This window comes from Thalassophryne amazonica, chromosome 23, assembly GCF_902500255.1.
Source record: "Thalassophryne amazonica chromosome 23, fThaAma1.1, whole genome shotgun sequence".
NCBI lineage: Eukaryota > Metazoa > Chordata > Actinopteri > Batrachoidiformes > Batrachoididae > Thalassophryne > Thalassophryne amazonica.
In genome coordinates, this window is record NC_047125.1 from 18457981 (window position 1) to 18477995 (window position 20015).

The 20015-nt window shown below is 41.5% G+C and overlaps 1 protein-coding gene across 2 annotated transcripts in view; it reads right to left on the minus strand.

Annotated features, from left to right (window-relative positions):
- ppargc1a (peroxisome proliferator-activated receptor gamma, coactivator 1 alpha) overlaps positions 1-20015 on the minus strand; it is a 54705-nt gene that overhangs the window by 25975 nt on the left and 8715 nt on the right. Inside the window, exons 3-4 of one of the 2 annotated variants that reach the window (XM_034164168.1) lie at positions 2315-2509; positions 840-965 (exon numbers count right to left, since the gene is read on the minus strand). In XM_034164168.1, coding sequence (XP_034020059.1) covers positions 840-965; positions 2315-2509 — 321 coding nt within the window. Of the gene's footprint in view, positions 1-839; positions 966-2314; positions 2510-20015 lie in introns of those variants that run through there. The other variant, XM_034164167.1, reaches the window with a different exon arrangement.

The following is a 20015-nucleotide window of genomic DNA, read 5'->3' on the forward strand; positions in this document are numbered from 1 at the left end:
AGTACAGTCCTCCCATCATCTTAATTGTGTGGCTTTCCGAGCAGCACCACGGACCTCTGTACGGGCGCCGTGTCCTCTGGGAGCCCTCATCTGCCGTGCTCCAGAAACGAATGACTTAAAGGCACCGGATGAAAATAGACCCTGCAAGGAAGATTGGCAGGCAGCATACGCAAATATATTACACTTAGAACGCTCACAAATGGGGGTACTATGCAATGTTTACCCACCAGTGTGATCATGTACAGATGCAATTCATTTCAGAAGCACAAATTGAGTCATTTATGGTGTATATTACACAAAACACACAATATGTCATGAAAAGAAATGAAAATGAAAATCACATACTTTGCTGATTCATATTCAGAATTTTACGCCGCCTTAATCTTAATCAACTCCATAAAAAAGGGGGGGGGGACTCCTTTGAGAACCATCTAATGAAAACATCAAGTCTGATGTTTTGATCGTCTTAAGGCATCAATCTTTGTGCAAGAGCGCCTGTCGCTGCTGCACCCCCACCACACCACTCTTTTTTTTTTTCCCAACAGGCACCATACCAAGGCGGATAAGTGGTGGAGCTAATGAGACAATGGTGCTGATGCCTCGACTGAAAAGCCCAACAGCAATCAGCCTGTTTTCATTACGAGTTGGCCCCCCGGGATGGCAGACTAGAGCAGTCGTATACCGTCTTCTAAAAGCAGACACCAAAACAAGAACGTGTCACAGGGAAGGAGACCGCGAGAGGAAGCAAGAAAGAGACACAAAATAAACAAACCAAACGAACACAAAATGTGCTCACATGTGAAATAAGCAACAAGGCAGCGCGTGTATGCGTCACCTACCTTGACGATGGCAGGTGGTGGTCTGATCCGGTGGTTGCTGCTGGCTGCATGGTTCTGTGCTTTGCCACCTGTGTATTGATTATAGCTGAGCTGGGAGTTTGCAGGTGCCAGAAGGAGCTTCTTCAGCTGCAAATGGACCCAAACAGAACAAGAGAAGGTGGGAGTGTGTGTATGTGTGTAGGGAGTTGGGGGCATGGGCGTAGGGTACGCTAATTCTCAAATAGAAAACACAAATTAGTACACAATCTACAACTACAATGGCAGGTGATGCTTAATGAGAAAAAAAAAATGAAAACCATATCTCAAGGATCATTTCGTTTGAGACACTTTTAAAGGCATTTATACAGATAATAAAAGGAGACTGCAGGTTTAGTGAATATGTTTTGAAATCAATTATCATGATGAAAATGTCCATACAGATTTTTTAAATATTAACATTTTTTTTAATTTACAGTATTTTTTTGTCGAGCATGTAATTTTACAATAAATTATGAAAATGACATTCCATGAAACATCCAAATTTACAGATGTTATGACCAGTCAGCTTCTCTGTTTACTTGGCGACAACATTAAGATGCGAGTCAGGTAGATATGGTCATCTGGAAGTGGGACCCATGATACACCACGGCCATGAAAAGTTGTTTTTTAAAAAAACAAAGTGGTTGACAAAGATATTGGGTGCATCTGACAGTGATACATTTGAAGACAGCAGTAGTAACATGTTAACAATGTGTGTGAATGTCAACGCTAACCTCAAGGAAGGCCCATTTAATAACACTCAGATTTGAAAAGGAGCTAATCCAAAGACACACGATTTAATGGAAACCTACAACTCTGAGGTTGGGGAGTCTTTGATGTTTTATGCACATGTGCTGTGGAGCTTCCAGATTTTAATTTAGAGTTTGAAATTTTGTCTTTTAGTGGGTCAGATTCAGTGGGATAGGTCAGTAAGAGAGTTTGTTGTTTGTTTTGGAACATAGATTGTGGTCCTGGAGATCCCCTTCCCAGGAGCAGGGATGGTGACCCAAGTCTACATTTTAAGTCATTGTTGGGACCAAGTCTCTTGAAGCTTCCCCAATTAATGGTGGCCTGGACCACTTCTGGGAGAGATGGAGTTCTTTTGGCTTGACTTTGTTTGCATCAGGGCATGTAGAAGTGTGTCAACCATAGTTGGCTCCAGCACAGTGATCATATCATTGAATTTGCAACACAATAGCACTGTTATGTAATTAGCAGTGAACAGTTGTCTCTTGCTGCTCGCTCTTTGCCGTGCGTACAGTGAACACATTGTGGCAAACGTGGCAGAGCGCAGTTTTGGGCAAATACAGCCACTTTTGGTGCCCAGCCTATTTGAACAGTCTCATCTAGTGCCTGCCAAAGAAGCAACACCGCCTGGGAGGTTTGAGGACATGTCTCAGAAAGAACACATGGTGCAGCACTGATCGAAGAATCACAGAAAGGCAGGGACGTCTTACCAAAGATGGCTCCTCTGGCTCTGGGGTGCGTGGCGAGCCGTCAGGAGAGGAGGGACAGCTCCGGTCACTGGCATTGGTCACGTCCCCATCTGCCAGGGCCTCAAAAGAAGGCAATCCGTCCTCATCCACTGGGATGTTGTCCAGGGTTTCTGTGAGCACTGCCAGCAAGTTGGCCTCATTTTCTTCATCTATCTTCTTCGGAGGGGAAAAGGGGGAAAACGGAGACAGAAAAACACACAGATGTGGAAAATAGGACATTCTAGTCAGGTGAAGTTGCATCTTTTTTTCCCCCGTCTTTGGAGGGTGGGAGGTTGCACACGGCCTTTCATTGTTAATAGAAGACTTTCCCCCACCCATCCATCTTTTGCAGCAGAGCTGGCTCTATCTTGGCAGCCTGTTTAAAAACAAAATTCGCTCCCTGTGCATTTGAGTCAAGCCTGTCACTCATATTTTAAGCACGCAGCTTACTGGACCCAAAATAATATCTCCCCGAAAAAACCCATTACCAGGGCTGACAAGTAGAAAGTATCTCAACAAAACAGGAGTAGGCTGGGGTGTGTGCTGTGGTATGAGGGCACAGGAGGGTAAAGGGAAACAATCAGCCGAAGTTGATTCTCCTCAATAAACCAGCGCCCACCCACCAACCCCAATGGAGCTGAGGGACGATCAACGTGCAGACCAAATATTTGAAGGCAAACAGCAAATAAGAATTACTGCCTACGAGACATGGGCCAATAAGTGGCTTCACGGTATACCGAAAAAGCCACGGTATCAAAACCACAAACATTTTCCATTATACTGATCCTACGGTATGAGCGGGTTATGAGAATTCTTGACAGGCAGAGCGGAGGGGGCCACTGCCGCCCTTCCCCCTGGCGTGCACCTCTGTCTCTGTTTACAAACAGGCAGCTAATATCTGCTAGCTCTGCATCATGACTGAAGGAGGTTAAGCCTGCACTGAAGTTTTCCGTCCGTATAAAAAGAACCACGTCGGCTGTATGGGATTACTTTGGCTACTGATTTTTTGTTTTATTTTCCGTGGAATAGCCCTTCAAAGCAAAAATGGTGGCAACAAAGCACCGTAGCTATGGCCTGTGTCGGACTCGGCGCGATTCAAGATACCCGCAAAGCATTACATGGAAGGAGTAAACTTTATCTTGTCTTTGAAACCACTGAGAAGTACAACCAAATTTCTATCACAAACATGTCAAGAAGGACAAATACATCTATTCCAAGTACTTTGTTGGTGAAGCTGGGCCAAGTATTGAGCATCTGAAGTTCCGGACATTATTCCAGCCACGTTTCTCCCAAAGCAAGTAAGTCACATTTCCCACAGGGCAGATGCTACATGTCTAAAAGAGAGACTATCATTTTGGTATTTTCTCTAAAGTTATCAGTGGTATAGTGCTCGTAGCGGTAGACATTGCGTCAATTAGTGCGCCTGAATCACGCGTGCTTCATATGCAAATAGCCATAATGCACCCCGCTGCATTCAGGTGCCAAGTCCTTCTGAGCAAGTACACCACTCGGATAAAGTCAGAAAGAGTCATTTTTACAAGAGCTTGGGGTCCTTCCAGCTATCCTGACCCCACCCACACTTGGCTTGAGATGGCCCAGAGCAAGCTCACTGCAACTCTAGGCAAACTTGAAAAACTTGAAATACACTACACCCTCAACTCTTGATATCTTGGGTTTCCATGCTTGGGGTGAAGCTTGGATGCTGGGCTGCTCCGAGCCTGCATCGGCCCATCTCAAGCCAAGTGTCAGTGGCTCACGCTTTACCAAGTGCCAAAAATGGTTGAGACTATTGAAAACGAACACAAATTTATCCAATGTTTCCTGACTTGTGCCACCGTATGCCAGGCAGCATACCAACCTCTGCTCAGAACCCACACAAACAGCACTCGGGAAAACTCGGCACCCAACTCAGCCAGGTCTAAGAACTGCTTTAGAATTCAAAATATTTCAGCAATCATCCAAGTGGCTTCTTGGGTCAACAGAAACTGTGGTGGGCTAGTTATACCCCAGGAGATTGTTTTAAGGCTGCCTGGATAGTTATGCATCCCCAAGAGGGTTGTCGGGTGGTTTTCTGTTGATGGATGTGTAACATTCCTGGGGAGCGACAAAACTATTGCACTTTACCTTACAAAAATCATAGTTCTAAAACCCAAGGTTGAGGAAAAATTTCAGTCCAATTTGACATATATGTGTTTTTTCCACCCTTCTCAAATCTCTGTATCAGCTCTCTCCAAAACATGCACGACATTATCTCTAAAGGTGTGCCCACAAGGACATCAAATGTGTGAATTTGTGCAATCACAACAGGAACCGGAATTTCCAGGTCCATAAACACCCTGGGGGTTCTAAGACAGTACAGAGATAAACAGTGTCATCTCACTGGGCCATTCTGCAACCAGCCCAACAAAAACAAATCCCTTTATGCACATGACAGGATTAGCATCGCTTGGTAACAGCGTGATGCCATCATTATGCCGAAAGGGACACTGGCACCACACCTCTAAGAATCTGAAATGCACAAAGTGTACCCACCTGACTAATTTGACATACCTACCGTGGTGTGACGATAGTCATAGGTGAGGCAAACATCTGAGCTAGCCAACGGTATGTAAACCATTCATCTGATGTCTAGTGGCTACATTTTCTCCAAACAGCATGAGCACTTAGTCATTATAAAAAAAAAATGATAAAAGGGACATATTTCAGAGAGATAACACGATGTAGACTGGGGCCATGCTGCAGCGGCAAGAGAATGCTTTGCAGGAAATTGCTCTGTATGAGGTGACATGCTGTTTAATTACTTGCACAAAATCCACTGTGCTATCAAAATGAAGCATTTCTAACATTCTGAGTTTACACCTGAGCAATAATCAGGTGCGGGCATTAACGTGATGAAGTCAGAACCATTTCTTAGCACAAACATCCCCCCCCCCTTACTTGTGAAATTTAAAGCAGGATCATTTCAGATTATCACAAATGAGTGTTTAATCGCACGGCCATCTGTTTAGGCCCAACCTTACCACCTATGTAAACCATACTGAATTCGATTGGGACTGTATTCACCCAACTAACTTAAGTTCAAGCCAATGCACTTGGTAAAATTTGGACTCCCATCTACTGTATGCCACTGTGGTGCATTAAAATTCAAAAGGGCTGTGCAAGTTTCATTATGTCATGGTTTGGAAAGGATTGGAGGATTTCTGAAGCTGTGGAAGGCTCAAATGTAATGATTTCAATCCTGTTTCAAAAACCTCCACCAATTGGCAAGCTCGCCACAGGCACTGTGTATCCCTGAAGATAACCCAGAAAGGACTCTCGTATTCTGAATGAGACACTTGTAAAACCCTGAGTCGTGACGTTCAAGCTGCAGTCACTGCTACAGCTCCAGCGGAGACACTCATGGGCCAAGTGGGGATTTGAGAATCTAGGGTAGAGAACAAATCTCAGTCATAGTTTCTACCCTAGAGACAGGATGATCTAATACTCCTGTCCGGAAGGGCAACCTTTTCCATGGAATTGCAAGGACCACACTTTGCGGAGTGTTGATCTGCTACCTCTGCCCTTTGCACATTTTTAACAAAGTCTCCACATGGGAAGACTTTGGGAACTACGGCACCCAACGGAGAGTGAAGTCGAGCCAACCTGGGAGACTGCTGTAGACCGTGTCTGCCTATATTGATTACTATAGCCGCTAAGAGGAAAGGAGAGCAGGAAGAACAAAGAGGAGAGAAAAATTGTCTCAGCGGGAGCACTTTCTTGCCCATTCCGCTTAATGGACCTCACCGAATTAAAGAGATCTTAACAATCCTGGGGTAATTGTGGGATCACAATATATTAACCCTGCTTCAATTCTAAAGGGTGCCATTTTGTGGCTGTTTTAATCCAAATGCTTCAATTAGCCATAAAACATGTTGGCAAGTGCTGGCAGATCTTCTACCCAACACCCCCGCCCACCCCTGACCCCCACTTCTCCACGTCAAGGAAAAAAAAAGCCAACTCCAGTTGTTCATTATTAGGTGAGGTCCTTTTGTTATCAGGCAGGCTGTCTTTGAGACTGTCCTTGCCTTTAACTCTTTTATTGAGCTCCGCACCACAGCATTGTGTTCCAAGAGATAGTATTTACAAAGCTGATAATGGAAGGCGAAGGTACCGTTTTGAACAAACATTTGCTTGTGGACGTTGGGACAAGTAGCCAAATTAAATCTGCTAACTACTTCTTCAGGATTGCAAGTGACTGAACATATTTGCCAAGGATCAATTTTTAACAAGCTTTTCGGGGGAACTACTTGATTTTCATACTGAAAATGTCTTTTGGAATGAGAGACGAGAAGTTTTATCATCAAACACTGAATATGAGAAGATGGGGGAAAAAAATTAACACTAAACAGGTATTCTGGTATTTAATTCTCATGCTCCATTTGGTCAGTTTCCCTCTTGCATTAAAGTAAGCAGTGCAATAGCAAAAAAACTGGGTTCAGACTTTAAAATGTGGTAAACTAAAAAGTCACCCCAGCACATATTCCAACCTGTCCTACCTACATTGTATATACATAATCATCAGGATGCATAAAAACTGCTTACAGACATTAGAACTCTACATATGGACCAAATTGTTCCTCTCCATTAATTTTTTTTTTTCCGAGAAAAATCGTCAAAAATGTGGTATCCACCAACGTTGACAAAATAGTCAAGAGACCAGTATATTTATGGCTTCTTTCTTGGCCCAATCCCCACCCAATTTTGAGTAATTCTGCCAACAATCTAAACAGTCAGTTGATATAAAACATAACCTTCTTGGTGAAGGTGTTTGACCCGAAATTACACAAGAATTTCAAAGTGCATCTTCACAAATTTAATTGTGCCAACTCAGTCATTTCTTTATTTTTTTTTTTTTCCAGTTGTGTGAGTATGCTGCTGTGCTGTGCTGGTAATTTCATGTAGAGAGGCAAAGCAACCTCAAGCCTTTCCCCGATTTGCCTTCACAAATGACAGCTAACACTTGTGCCTACGTATCCCGAGTGTCTCAGCCTTAAACCTTTGGCAGAGTAACAACTGATATCGTGTCATTAAATCATTAAGTCAGCTGCTAAAAGCAATAAAGGAATATTGGCAAAAATGACAAGAAAATACAACACTTTCAAGTTTTTGTTCTTCCTTACAGATGTGTTTAGCGGGATAAGAGTTGGCCTACCAATAAGTAGACCTGGATTTGATTCCAGGTCACGCAACCTGGACAAGACACTTCATCTACACTCCCCAGTCCATCCAGCTCAGTACCAGCCTTGGATGGGGGACGTGGCCTGCGTCAGACTGACGTCCCACCAAGAGGGAGTCACAGACTCTCATCAGTTTCTTGATACAGAATCCGGAGATACCTAAGTACTGGCACCAGTGGGCCTCAGGGTTTATGCCAGACTTACTTTCAAGTGCTCATTGGTTCATAATTAATTAGGTAAATAATTTAGCATCAGTTCTGAGACTTCTCAATGCAACTCTTTCCAATCAGTTTTTTTTTCTTGGGTTAGCCATTTATGCTGGACAAATCCCTATAGGATTCCAAAGAAACCCAGAAGAGGTGTTTTGAAGCTCACAAAGTGCGGCTCTGAGTGTCGCCATGTGAGCAGTGCTTACTCTTGGGTTCTGGCCAATCCATAAATGGGTAAAGAAGTGGAGTGTGAATGAGACCATGCGTGAAGTGGGCGGGAACGAATGAAGCCAAAACAGCCCCATCTCAGAGTTACTAAGGAACAGCTAACAGGCTAACCTTGATTTGAGTGTTTTATTACATCATATTTTTGGGGTCTGGACAGTAGTTTTTGTAAGAGATGGCTTGGGTGTGGGTATGAAAAATTGTGACCTATTTATTTCCCCAGTAATCATTAATGAACTGAATAGCTGCTGAAAGTACTAATGCTACTAGCATGCATAATTAAAAAACATGAAAATTTAACTTGACACAAATACTGTAGCACAGTCATTCTTAGACGATCCGTTAGGACAATCAAGCACAAGACAATAAGCAGCTAGTGCGAACGGTCTCTGTGCTGACGTGAGCTCTCTGACTCAGCTCAGCACCACACTATAGCGGTCAGTCAAAGCAACCACACGCCTAATTATCCCTAAATTAATGGATTAAATATATTCAACTATTAAGCTAAAAAAAAAAAAAAAAAAAAATCACCCCGATACAGCTGTCATGGACACCTTTTTTGTGCCAGTCTTGAAATATGTACAGTTTTCCTCTGAAGCTGAACATTTTAACATGGGCTTCTATGGACTCAGCTTCAAGCGGCTTCTCAAAAAACTGCAGCTTTTCCTCCTCTTCCGGATGGCTTCAGTTTTGACAGGCAGAGTTTGGGGCTTGCTGTTAACTAAATGTTTTGCACATATTTAGCTCTCGGACTGTTTGTCTGATTTACTTTCATGGCATCGTCATCCAAACATATCCAAATCATATTCAATCCAGTCAGTTTAAGTATTTAATAAAAGAGTGAACAAAATGGATAAAATTGCCTTGTGGGTGTTAGCGCACAAGTACATCCAGTCACAGTACCAACAGAAACTGTGTGTTGGGGTGAATATTTGTGCAGCTCGATGACAGTGGTTTCAAGTCATCATATCTTGGCTCAAAAAGTAAAAAAAAAAAAAAAAGAAGCAGTCTTGGATTTGATAAACAAATAATGTCATTCTGTGTTATTATCCCTGGTCCCCAGATTTCAGAGGAAATAAATCAAAGTCACTCTTGCCGTTTAGGTGTTATCGGTGCCTAAAACATCAACCAGTCACATCTGGCGGGAGAAAAGGAGGCAGGGAGAGTTCGGTACGACACCGTGCACGGCGAAGAGACAAATCATGGCAGCCGCTAGAGACTTCTGGTCATTTAGTATGACCTTACTGAGACAGCGAGAGTGTGATTACAGTCTACATAGTGCGAGGAAACCGAACACAACACTGCTAAACCCCTCTGTGAGCGTCTCCATGCACAGGGCGGCGGTTACAGTGCGACAATGCTCCAAATCAATCATCAATATAAATGTTAAATCCAGACTCTGTTGCACTTCAGGTTCTATGTCTTCCTTATGGCGACTTAGAGCTAATCACACTATAGATGTAGTTTTTGCAACTTCTGGGCACAAAAACCACAAAAAGTGCAAATTATGTCAAAGATGACTCAGTCCATACAACGGGGTTGATATAGAAATCTTATGCTTCATTTCACTCCTGAGCACGCGGGCTGATTAAACACCCGACGTTACGCTGTTTGTGTATCAGTGAGGAAAAGGTCTGGCCCGTCGATGAGGACCAGGGTGCACGTGCGGAGACGATGCACCTCCTGGGAACCATTTGAGGCAGTTAGAGCCCGATCAGATGAGCTGATGGGTGAGAAAAGATGTGTGTGTGTGTGTCAGAGGAGAGAGGGAGAGAGAAAATAAGCCAGAAAGAGATAGAGAACTGTTGTTACACGTCCTGACACCGGCCAGATCGGATTGAGGCAGCGACCTGAGGGATGCGAGCAGTTCTCCATATCTCTCTCTCTCTCTCTCTCTCTCTGCAGAACAGCACTTTGGCCATCGTTGCTTTTTGGCATTAACCCGTTTATGCCCAGATTTATTTTATAAGTGGAAAAAGTTGCATTAGTACCTTTGAGATTTTTTACTGTGAGTAGAAAATGACAGTGATACACTTTGGCAACAATTGTTGCCAGTGGGGCAAAACAGGTTAAAAACAACAACCATCTGATCTTATGCAAGATCAACTGGGGTTGTCACACGCCTTCATATCATTGGATCATTTTTTATCTAATTCAGAGTCAAAGATCCTCCATTTGCTTGACTGCTTCACCAAAAATCAAGGGCAACGTGCAGTCCTGCAGAAATTAGCAACGGCGCCAACCAATGAGCAAGAACAATCCGAGGTCTCAGATCGTAGCCGGTTCCGAATTAGTTTCAGGCTTGCCAAATTGTGACTGTCACAATAACTCGTTGAGTGCGATACCTAAAATGTGGCCAATTTCAGCAAGACATTGCTGTTCTACCAAAGCATGTCCCAAAATGTTGTCACTATCACAAAGAATAATGCACCAAACAATCCAAAAACGGAATATGCTTATCTACTTGCCAGGGAGTACCTATAGTGAAAGTATCAAGTGTTTACCCTGTCATGTTAAGAATTTAGCATATCATATCATGCATCTTCCATGTTTCTGAGTTATGTTCACAAAAAAAACATGCTCTTAATATACAAATAAACTCAACAACAACCCCAAAATCAGCTGATATACTCCTCAGTAAGTACTGATGGTGTAAGGTATCAAGAAGTATCATAGAAGAGACACTTCACCTTCATTACCACGCAAGCTGGTGCACCAAACAACCACGCAATGTAATCATTTGATATACAGAGCTCTGGGGGAAGTACCTATAGTGTAATATTCAGGTGTGTTCAGAGGAGCAATCACGCCTTGTGATGCTCATAAAAGACTTCATTCTCATTAATAAGAAAATATGTGCAACACACCTATGTGGTTGGTGTAAGTGTCAAGTGTCTAATGTGTGTTGTTTGTCATCCTCACAAAAAAAAAACACACACACATACACACACACACATCCATCCTCACTATATGCAAACTAGTGTACCAAGTTACTCTAACGTTTCATAGTTTGAAATACCCCTGCAGAAGTACACATGGTATAAGTATCAAGTGCTTATGTACTGTAAAAAATTCTTGTTCCCACATGCATTTGTATGCTTGTCCATGCATAGCACAAAAAAATGTGCAGGTCACAACACAGACCTTTAAACAACGATCCAAACAAGCGATCGCGGTTAGCTTTGGTAAAGTCCTGGACGAGCATCAACACGGACATTCCTGCACCAAGCCGTGGCCGTTTTCTTACACCAGGCGTCCAACAGACACACACACACACACTTGTAGTGATTGGACACTCATCCTTTTGTTTTGGCAGTCTCTTCCCAATCGGCTTGGCTAAAGAAAACACTGATTGCCGTGATTGCTCCGACTGACAGTTGCGGCAGGAGGAGGGAGGGAAAAACTGAGATCTGGCGCTTCGGATAAAGAATATTCTGCTTGATGCAGAAATGGGAGAACAAATGGTGCTTCCCTCAGGCTTTTTTTTTTTTTTGCCTAATGGTATGCAAATAGCTATTTGCTTAAGTCGGCAGCTCTGAATGTGCACTACTAAGCAAAGGGCCTTTGAACATACTGTTACTCTGTTGATAATGGGTTGGAGGGAAACTGAGCAAGCATAGAGACAAACAGAAGAAAAGCAGCGGGGCTTTGACAACGTCCGCCGCACAACGGACGGTTCCACATTGCCCATATGGAATGCAGGTCGGGACGTGGCATCAGCAGTCAAGCACAGATAACCAAAAAGAAACAATTGGTGGTCACTCTGGCTTTGACATTTGCATGCATTTGCAAAGGGGAGCAAAACGCACCGCAACGTCTTGCTTTTCCTCCATGTCATTATCCGTTATAACAAACAAACACACACACACGTATACCTGAGCACGAGTGCACCTGCTGACCTTTCAGGCCTTGCCAAGCTCATCAAGGTTTGGTGGCGTTTCATTTGTCACCGTAATGTCTCTCTAGGAAAGATGCCAGCGCGAAGTGAGCCAGGATACAGCGGGACGACAGTGATTCAAACAAACAATAGGTGCGCCTCTGGGTCATTGAGCTTGTCTGCATCCTCACGCCACACTGCACATACGACAGGGGAATCAGAAATCGCACATTTATGGAAATTGAAATGGCAGAATCTTTTGGGGGAGAAAATGCTGTCAGTTCCCTTCTATGGCAAGAAAGGTCACACCATTCAGTTTGCACTCAGTGGCATAAGTGAGGTGACAGGAAAACACCTGAAAGCAAACGATCTTATCGAGGTTTCGCCGCTTAACCCCTGTGCAAAAGCTATTTGCTGATTACTAAATAAACGCATTATCTTTTACCTTGACTTCTGGACGTAAATGCCTTGTCACTGCTGGATCCAGGTAGCGCGCTGCCACCGTGGCGTGTCTGCCTCTTATCCACGCTGTGACTTTGCAAACCTGCTATCGGAGCAGCTGTGTACTTCCACACAACATGACTCAAGTAACAGTCGTCTGAAATACTTCACTTTACTTGCAGTAATTCCGGCCACGAGGCCCACTGGTGTCGGTTCTTATCTCCTGATTCCACAGTGTTAAGCGGATGAGAGTCCATGATTTTTCCCTGGATGGGATTCCATTCTGACAGAGGCTGCTTCCCCAGCCATGGATGGGCTAAGACAGTGGACATGAAGTGTCTTGTCCAATGACACAGACAGATACCATGACCAGGAATCTAATTATGAGTAGCCCGACTCCTACCTGCTCTACAAGTTGGCCGAAGTACCTTTCTGAACTTGTGGTGAGATGGAAAAACCAACAATTATGCATTTAAGTTCATAAAACAGGCATTTTATTTTTGTTTGTGGTTGCTAGAGCAGATCCATCATGTTGATTTGTTCTCCATTTTCCTGATGCAAGTCCAGATGTTGAACATGGCATGGGTGGTTTTGAACCGTGAACCTTCCATTTTGGAAACAAGTGCACTAACCACTTGTAGACCAATGCACAAGTTGATACAACTGACGTACTGACATCATGTCTTGTGTCAAAGTAAATTACACTGCATTTCTATAGCGTTTTTCCATCTGCATCAGACACTCAAAGCCTCACATTCACCCCAATGTCAGGGTGCTGCCATATAAGGCACTCACTACACCAGGAGCAATAGGGGATTAAAGACCTTGCCCAAGGGCCCTAAGTGATTTTCCAGTCAGGCTGGGATTTGAACCGAGGAACTTCTGGTCTCAAGCCCAATGCCTTAACCAGTAGACCATGACCTCCCCTGTCAATACCTGATAGACAAAGTGTTCATACTTTGTCTATCAGGTATTGACAACATGCATTCAATTAATGTGACTGCTCCACGCGCACCAGTGCAAAGCTAACAGGAATTTCATCATGTGAGTGGCGTAAGTAGCTGAAGGGTTCCGCTGACAAGAATACGCATTCAGACTTTTACAGTGTTTTAGTCATGGCTTCTAAACACACATCGTATGTTACTTTTCTCCAAATACATTGATCATATTGCAGTTTTTGTAAATGATAAACAATGGTATCTGTACAAATACAATAAGACAACAAACTCAACACAACAAAATGTTTGGAGACCCTGTCTACTGAGCTATACGTCATTATTACTGTTTGCTTAACCAAAGGTAAACTATACCCCTTTGTTAACTACAAGTAATAGCAGTAATTTTACTTAACAAGCAGCAGCAACCCAAGTGGGCACCAGACTGAGGCTTAATTCGAGTTACTGCTAGCAATACGAATAATTTTAATGAAAAACAAGAGTAGTCCGAGATTTCTGACGTCCGCCAAGGGTTGACGAGGACTCAAAACAACAGATATGTAATTCACTTTGTGATCCTGACTTTTCTTCCTGATCTTGGTTTTACATTGTGATGTCGTATCCATGAAGTAGTTTTGACGTAATCCTTAAAAGTCTACAAAGTGAAATCCTAATCCAGAATCCGGATCTGGATCAAGCTCACCTACAAAATTTAATCTTCCGAGTCTTCCAAGGCCTAACACCAACATGTGGTAAAAATTTGGTGAAAATTTGTTAAGTAGTTATGACGTAATCTTTAAAAGTGTGCAGAGTGAAATCCTAATCCAGAATCCAGATCCGGATCCAGATCACCCCCAAAATTAAATCTTCTGAGTCTTCCAAGGCCTAACACCAATGTGTGGTAAACATTTTGTGAAAATCTGTTAAGTAGTTATGACATAATCCTTAAAAGTCTGCAAAGTGAAATCCTAATCCAGATCACCCCCAAAATTAAATCTTCTGAGTCTTCCAAGGCCTAACACCAATGTGTGGTAAAAATTTAGTGAAATGTGTTTAGTTATGATGTAATCCTTTAAAGTCTGCAAAGTGAAATCCTAATCCAGAATTTGGATCTGGATCCAGATCACCCCAAAAATTAAATCTTCTGAGTCTTCCAAGGCCTAACACCAATGTGTGGTAAAAATGTGGTGAAAATCTGTTAAGTAGTTATGACGTAATCCTTAAAAGTCTGCAAAGTGAAATCCTAATCCAGAATCCAGATATGGATCCAGCTCACCCCCAAAATTAAATCTTCTGAGTCTTCCAAGGCCTAACACCAATGTGTGGTAAAAATTTGGTGAAAATCTGTTAAGTTGTTTTGACGTAATCCTCAAAATCAGACAAAATGAACCATACAAATTGAAATCCTGATCCAGAATCCAAATCACCTCCAAAAATTAACGGAGTCTTCCACGGCCAATAATATCTACAGTAGTGTTCAGAATAATAGTAGTGCTATGTGACTAAAAAGATTAATACAGGTTTTGAGTATATTTCTTATGTTACATGGGAAACAAGGTACCAGTAGATTCAGTAGATTCTCACAAATCCAACAAGACCAAGCATTCATGATATGCACACTCTTAAGGCTATGAAATTGGGCTATTAGTAAAAAAAAAAAAAAAAAAAGTAGAAAAGGGGGTGTTCACAATAATGGTAGCATCTGCTGTTGACGCTACAAACTCAAAACTATTATGTTCAAACTGCTTTTTTAGCAATCCTGTGAATCACTAAACTAGTATTTAGTTGTATAACCACAGTTTTTCATGATTTCTTCACATCTGCTAGGCATTAATTTTGTTGGTTTGGAACCAAGATTTTGCTTGGTTACTAGTGTGCTTGGGGTCATTGTCTTGTTGAAACACCCATGTCAAGGGCATGTCCTCTTCAGCATAAGGCAACATGACCTCTTCAAGTATTTTGACATATCCAAACTGATCCATGATACCTGGTATGCGATATATAGGTCCAACACCATAGTAGGAGAAACATACCCATATCATGATGCTTGCACCACCATGCTTCACTGTCTTCACTGTGAACTGTGGCTTAAATTCAGAGTTTGGGGGTCGTCTCACAAACTGTCTGCAGCCCTTGGTCCCAAAAAGAACAATTTTACTCTCATCAGTCCACAAAATATTCCTCCATTTTGTCTTTAGGCCAGTTGATGTGTTCTTTGGCAAATTGTAACCTCTTCTGCACGTCTTTTATTTAACAGAGGGACTTTGCGGGAGATTCTTGCAAATAAATTAGCTTCACACAGGTGTCTTCTAACTGTCACAGCACTTACAGGTAACTCCAGACTGTCTTTGATCATCCTGGAGCTGATCAATAGGTGAGCCTTTGCCATTCTGGTTATTTTTCTATCCATTCTGATGGTTGTTTTCTGTTTTCTTCCACGCGTCTCTGGTTTTTTTGTCCATTTTAAAGCATTGGAGATCATTGTAGATGAACAGCCTATAATTTTTTTGCACCTGCGTATAAGTTTTCCTCTCTCCAATCAACTTTTTAATCAAACTACGCTGTTCTTCTGAACAATGTCTTGAACGTCCCATTTTCCTCAGGCTTTCAAAGAGGAAAAGCATGTTCAACAGGTGCTGGCTTCATCCTTAAATAGGGGACACCTGATTCACACCTGTTTGTTCCACAAAATTGATGAACTCACTGACTGAATGCCACACTACTATTATTGTGAACACCCCCTTTTCTACTTTTTTTTTTTTTTTTACTAATAGCCCAATTTCATAGCCTTAAGAGTGTGCATATCATGAATGCTTGGTCTTGTTGGATTTGTGAGAATCTACTGGTACCTTGTTTCCCATGTAACAATAAGAAATATACTCAAAACCTGGATTAATCTTTTTAGTCACATAGCACTACTATTATTCTGAACACTACTGTATCTGTGGTGAAAATTTCGTCAAAATCCATGCAGTAGTTTTGACGTAATCCTGCTAAGAGACGGACAGACAAATAAATAAACGCCGATGATTTTATTACGTCCTTGGCGGATGTAAAAAGAAAAATTTTAAAAAGCAACAACAGAACTTTACTATAAAACTGGAAATGTGTCACTACATCAAAGCATTGCATTGTAAAGCTTCAACCAAAAATACATTGTTTAACATCGTTTTAACAGCAAGTCAGTGTGAAACACTGCAGATCAGAAAGAGAGTACATATGACAAAACCTGATTAATGCACACAAGGAGGCCTACTGGACATGCAAAATAAATAAATAAATAAGATTTAGCGTTACAGGCTATTTCTTAAAGCACTGTGTGATTTAGCAGGTCTGTTTTTAAAGGGAGACATGCACATTAAAAACTTTTACAGTTTAATTGTTGAGCTGTATTTTATTTTAATCTGGGATTTATTCTCTCTCTGGAATTTTGATGACACCGCCTTTTGCTCTGGATAGCCGTCAATGCTTACCGTATTAAACACACCTGCAGCCGGCGCTACACTTTGAAATGTCTGCCAAATGCAGAACGATCAATGTCCATTGACCACTTGATGACAAGTATCTTGCAATCAAAATCCCTTCCCAACCCGCCCATCAAGTTACGCAATCCAACTGATCGTCAAGAGGTTCAGCCAGGCAGAAAAATGGTTTTCAGGAAGAGACGGTTAACATGCAAGCTGAGCAAATTGATTTTTAATTTAAATTGCACTTTTCATTACAAGGTATTCAATATGGCTTAAGTTAAAATATAACAAACAAGTCATCAGTATAGACCAAAAAAGTGACCGTTTTGAGGTCCAGATATGTCAGTTACATGCAACAGTTTTATTCAGGATGTGATGATTCATGATTTTTTTTTTAAATATGATGTTTCTTACAATTTTTCAGTTTAAATTTATGTATTTATTACTTTTACATCTGAAATGCTGCAAATAAAGAGCAAAAATATTTTTGTGTGCTCATCAAAATTTTATATACACACACAATAGGGCTGTTCGTGTTATATAATGGAAAAAATAAAAGTTGCGAGAGACTTCGGGCCACATGTTGTTTTTGTTCCACTTGGAGTTTTATAGGTGCAGACCAAATTTGAACTCAATCAGATAAGATTGAGAGGTCCACCAGAGTGAGACATTTTCCTGTCCCTCGGCTGGCAAGGCAACGTCACCCTAACGGGAGGAGACTCTGATGCCGTTGTTTTTCTTGTACGGGTATGTGATGGCTTCTAATCACAAAAAAGTGGTGGTTGATTGGTCACCCGGAGGAGAACATGACTGGAATTACTGGATTACTACATTGATTGTTTGGGGAAAATTGTTGCCCCTAAACAATGTCCGATTACAATAAAATTTGGCACAGATCTTTTGTTTTATTAGTGGAACAAAAACAACATGTGGCCCAAAAGATTTTGTAACATTCGACATTTTGAACAGGTCTAACACACACACACACACACATATATATATATATATATATATATATATATATATATATACATAATTTTAAAGGGGTCATAACTTGCAAACTCAATTATATCTCCCCTCACAGTTCATGGGTTCAAGTTAAACATCATCAATATCTCACCATTTTATGGTTGCATATATAAAAACTTTGCTCATACATGTGAAATCTAGGTCTAAAAGGGCTGAATGTTGACTTACGTGACATATGTCACAAAAATCTATTAGTGACTCCTGCTTGCACTGACAGACACACCCACTGAGCAGGACCTGTCCTGCATTTGTTTTCTCATCTACCTGCTTTACTCACACTTTATTATTTGATTCTCGTGTTTTCCAAGCTCCTCATTGGCTGAACACACCTGTCGGAATAATTAGCCTTGGTAGAGTGAAAATAAAAGCAGGGCATGAGTCCTCCAAGAGCAGATTTGGGCAGCCAATAGAACTTGGGGAACAAAACCTCCTGAGCAAAAATAATTTATTTTATTTGTCTCCCAGTTTTATTTTAATGACTGTTGTGTTTGTTACTATAGATATGTAAGTTTTGTCCTGGAAGCGTACTGAAATGGGAATGTTTTCTGAAATTACCAAATGTCTACTAATAAAAATATGTATCAGAATTTATATTTAAAAAAAAAAGCCAAGCATTTGCTTTTACTGGTTCAAGATCTCCTGATTGGCCAGTGAGTGAATCACACAAGCAACAGTGAGTCGCTTATGCATCAGCAGAGCCTCTTGAACTTTTTGACAGCTGTGCTGATTTAAAATGCTTCACTGTGGCTGTGAGCATGCAATGCACATCAGAAAACTGAGTTAGAATGGAAAGATTTTTTTTCTGCATGGATGACAAAGTGCTCATAAATAGATCCTCATGTGGAGAAAAGTAGAGTTTTTTTTAGAAGTGCATTACAGAACTGCAGCAAATAAAACACTTAAATGAACAGATTTCATGATGATTGTCACCTGTGATCATTTTCTACCCAACTCATCATTCACCAACAAAAAAATCCTTAGATTTCATTTAGTGTCTCCAAATCCTATTTATTTTAAATAACAATAAAGAAACAAACAAACAAAAAACCTTAAATTTGTTCCACACACAGTCAAAAATTCTGTTAATGTAACATTATCTTTTTAAATAATGGTATATTGAACAGAAAGAAAAAAAATGAGCCAGTTATTGTTAGAACACATTAATCTCTGCCTTGCTCATCCATCTTGTCTGCCATATTTTTATTATTTTGTTTTAAATGTTTTATATTGTGCTTTAATAGAGATCTCACATTTAAATATAGCTAAAGTTTCAACAGTGTGCATATTGAAACACTCCTGCTCTAGACTTAATGTAGTCTAGAAAGGGCTCGTTTTAGACTTATGTGACATATGTCACAGGATTGCAGAATAGCCGGCACTCATGGCTTTTCATCATTTTCCGCGTTGCACTCTCCAGCTCTGTCTGCACCATCACATTGATCTGTAACACCTCACGGCTGTCTATACCGCGATACATTTATTCCGCTTAGCTAACAGGCTTAGCATTATTAGCCATGTCATTAGCATTACAACATTAGCTTTATTTAACATGACTTTTAAACTAAATGCCTTGTTAGCTTATCTTTAAAGATGACATTTCCCCACGTGTTCATTTTGAAGAAGATAAAACACTGTTGCCGTTTTTTGAATGCCATGTTTTGCCATTACCCATAATGCAATGTAGCACAGTGCAACAAAGCATGTATACAAAATCACTGGAAGAGCTCCAGTTTGCCGAACAGCAATGCAATTTTCAACTTTTATTCAGTTGCATTTTTGTTGGAATAACTCAAAAATGACATAACACAAAACAAAGAGTACAGAACTCCTCCAAGACATTTTGCGCACGGGCACTGTTGCATAGTGACGTGCTCCATTATGGATAATTCACATCATTAGCAATAGCTCCTCCTGCATCGTCCGACTCAACACTCACTCGCTGTGCGTATAATGACCCGCAAATGAAGTTCAGCAAATTTGAACCTTTGGCGCGGTACATCGCCACAGCGCGCTTTGCAACACACACCCAAAACAAAAACATGCAAAATCTTTACTCTCTCATATGTCTTCCGCTGTCAGTCTTTCATGCTCCGTCTCTCTTCCGTGCACTGGGGGAAACGGTGTAAAAGCATTCCAGGATTCCACTGCCTATAAGTGTACACAACTAAATAATACAAAGGAAGCTGGTTTATCGCGCAGCATTGCAGTAACATGCTGTTGTGTGTGTGTGTGTGGGGGGGGGGGGGGGGGGGGGGGGGGGGGCAGCTGGATTATTGGCTTAGTG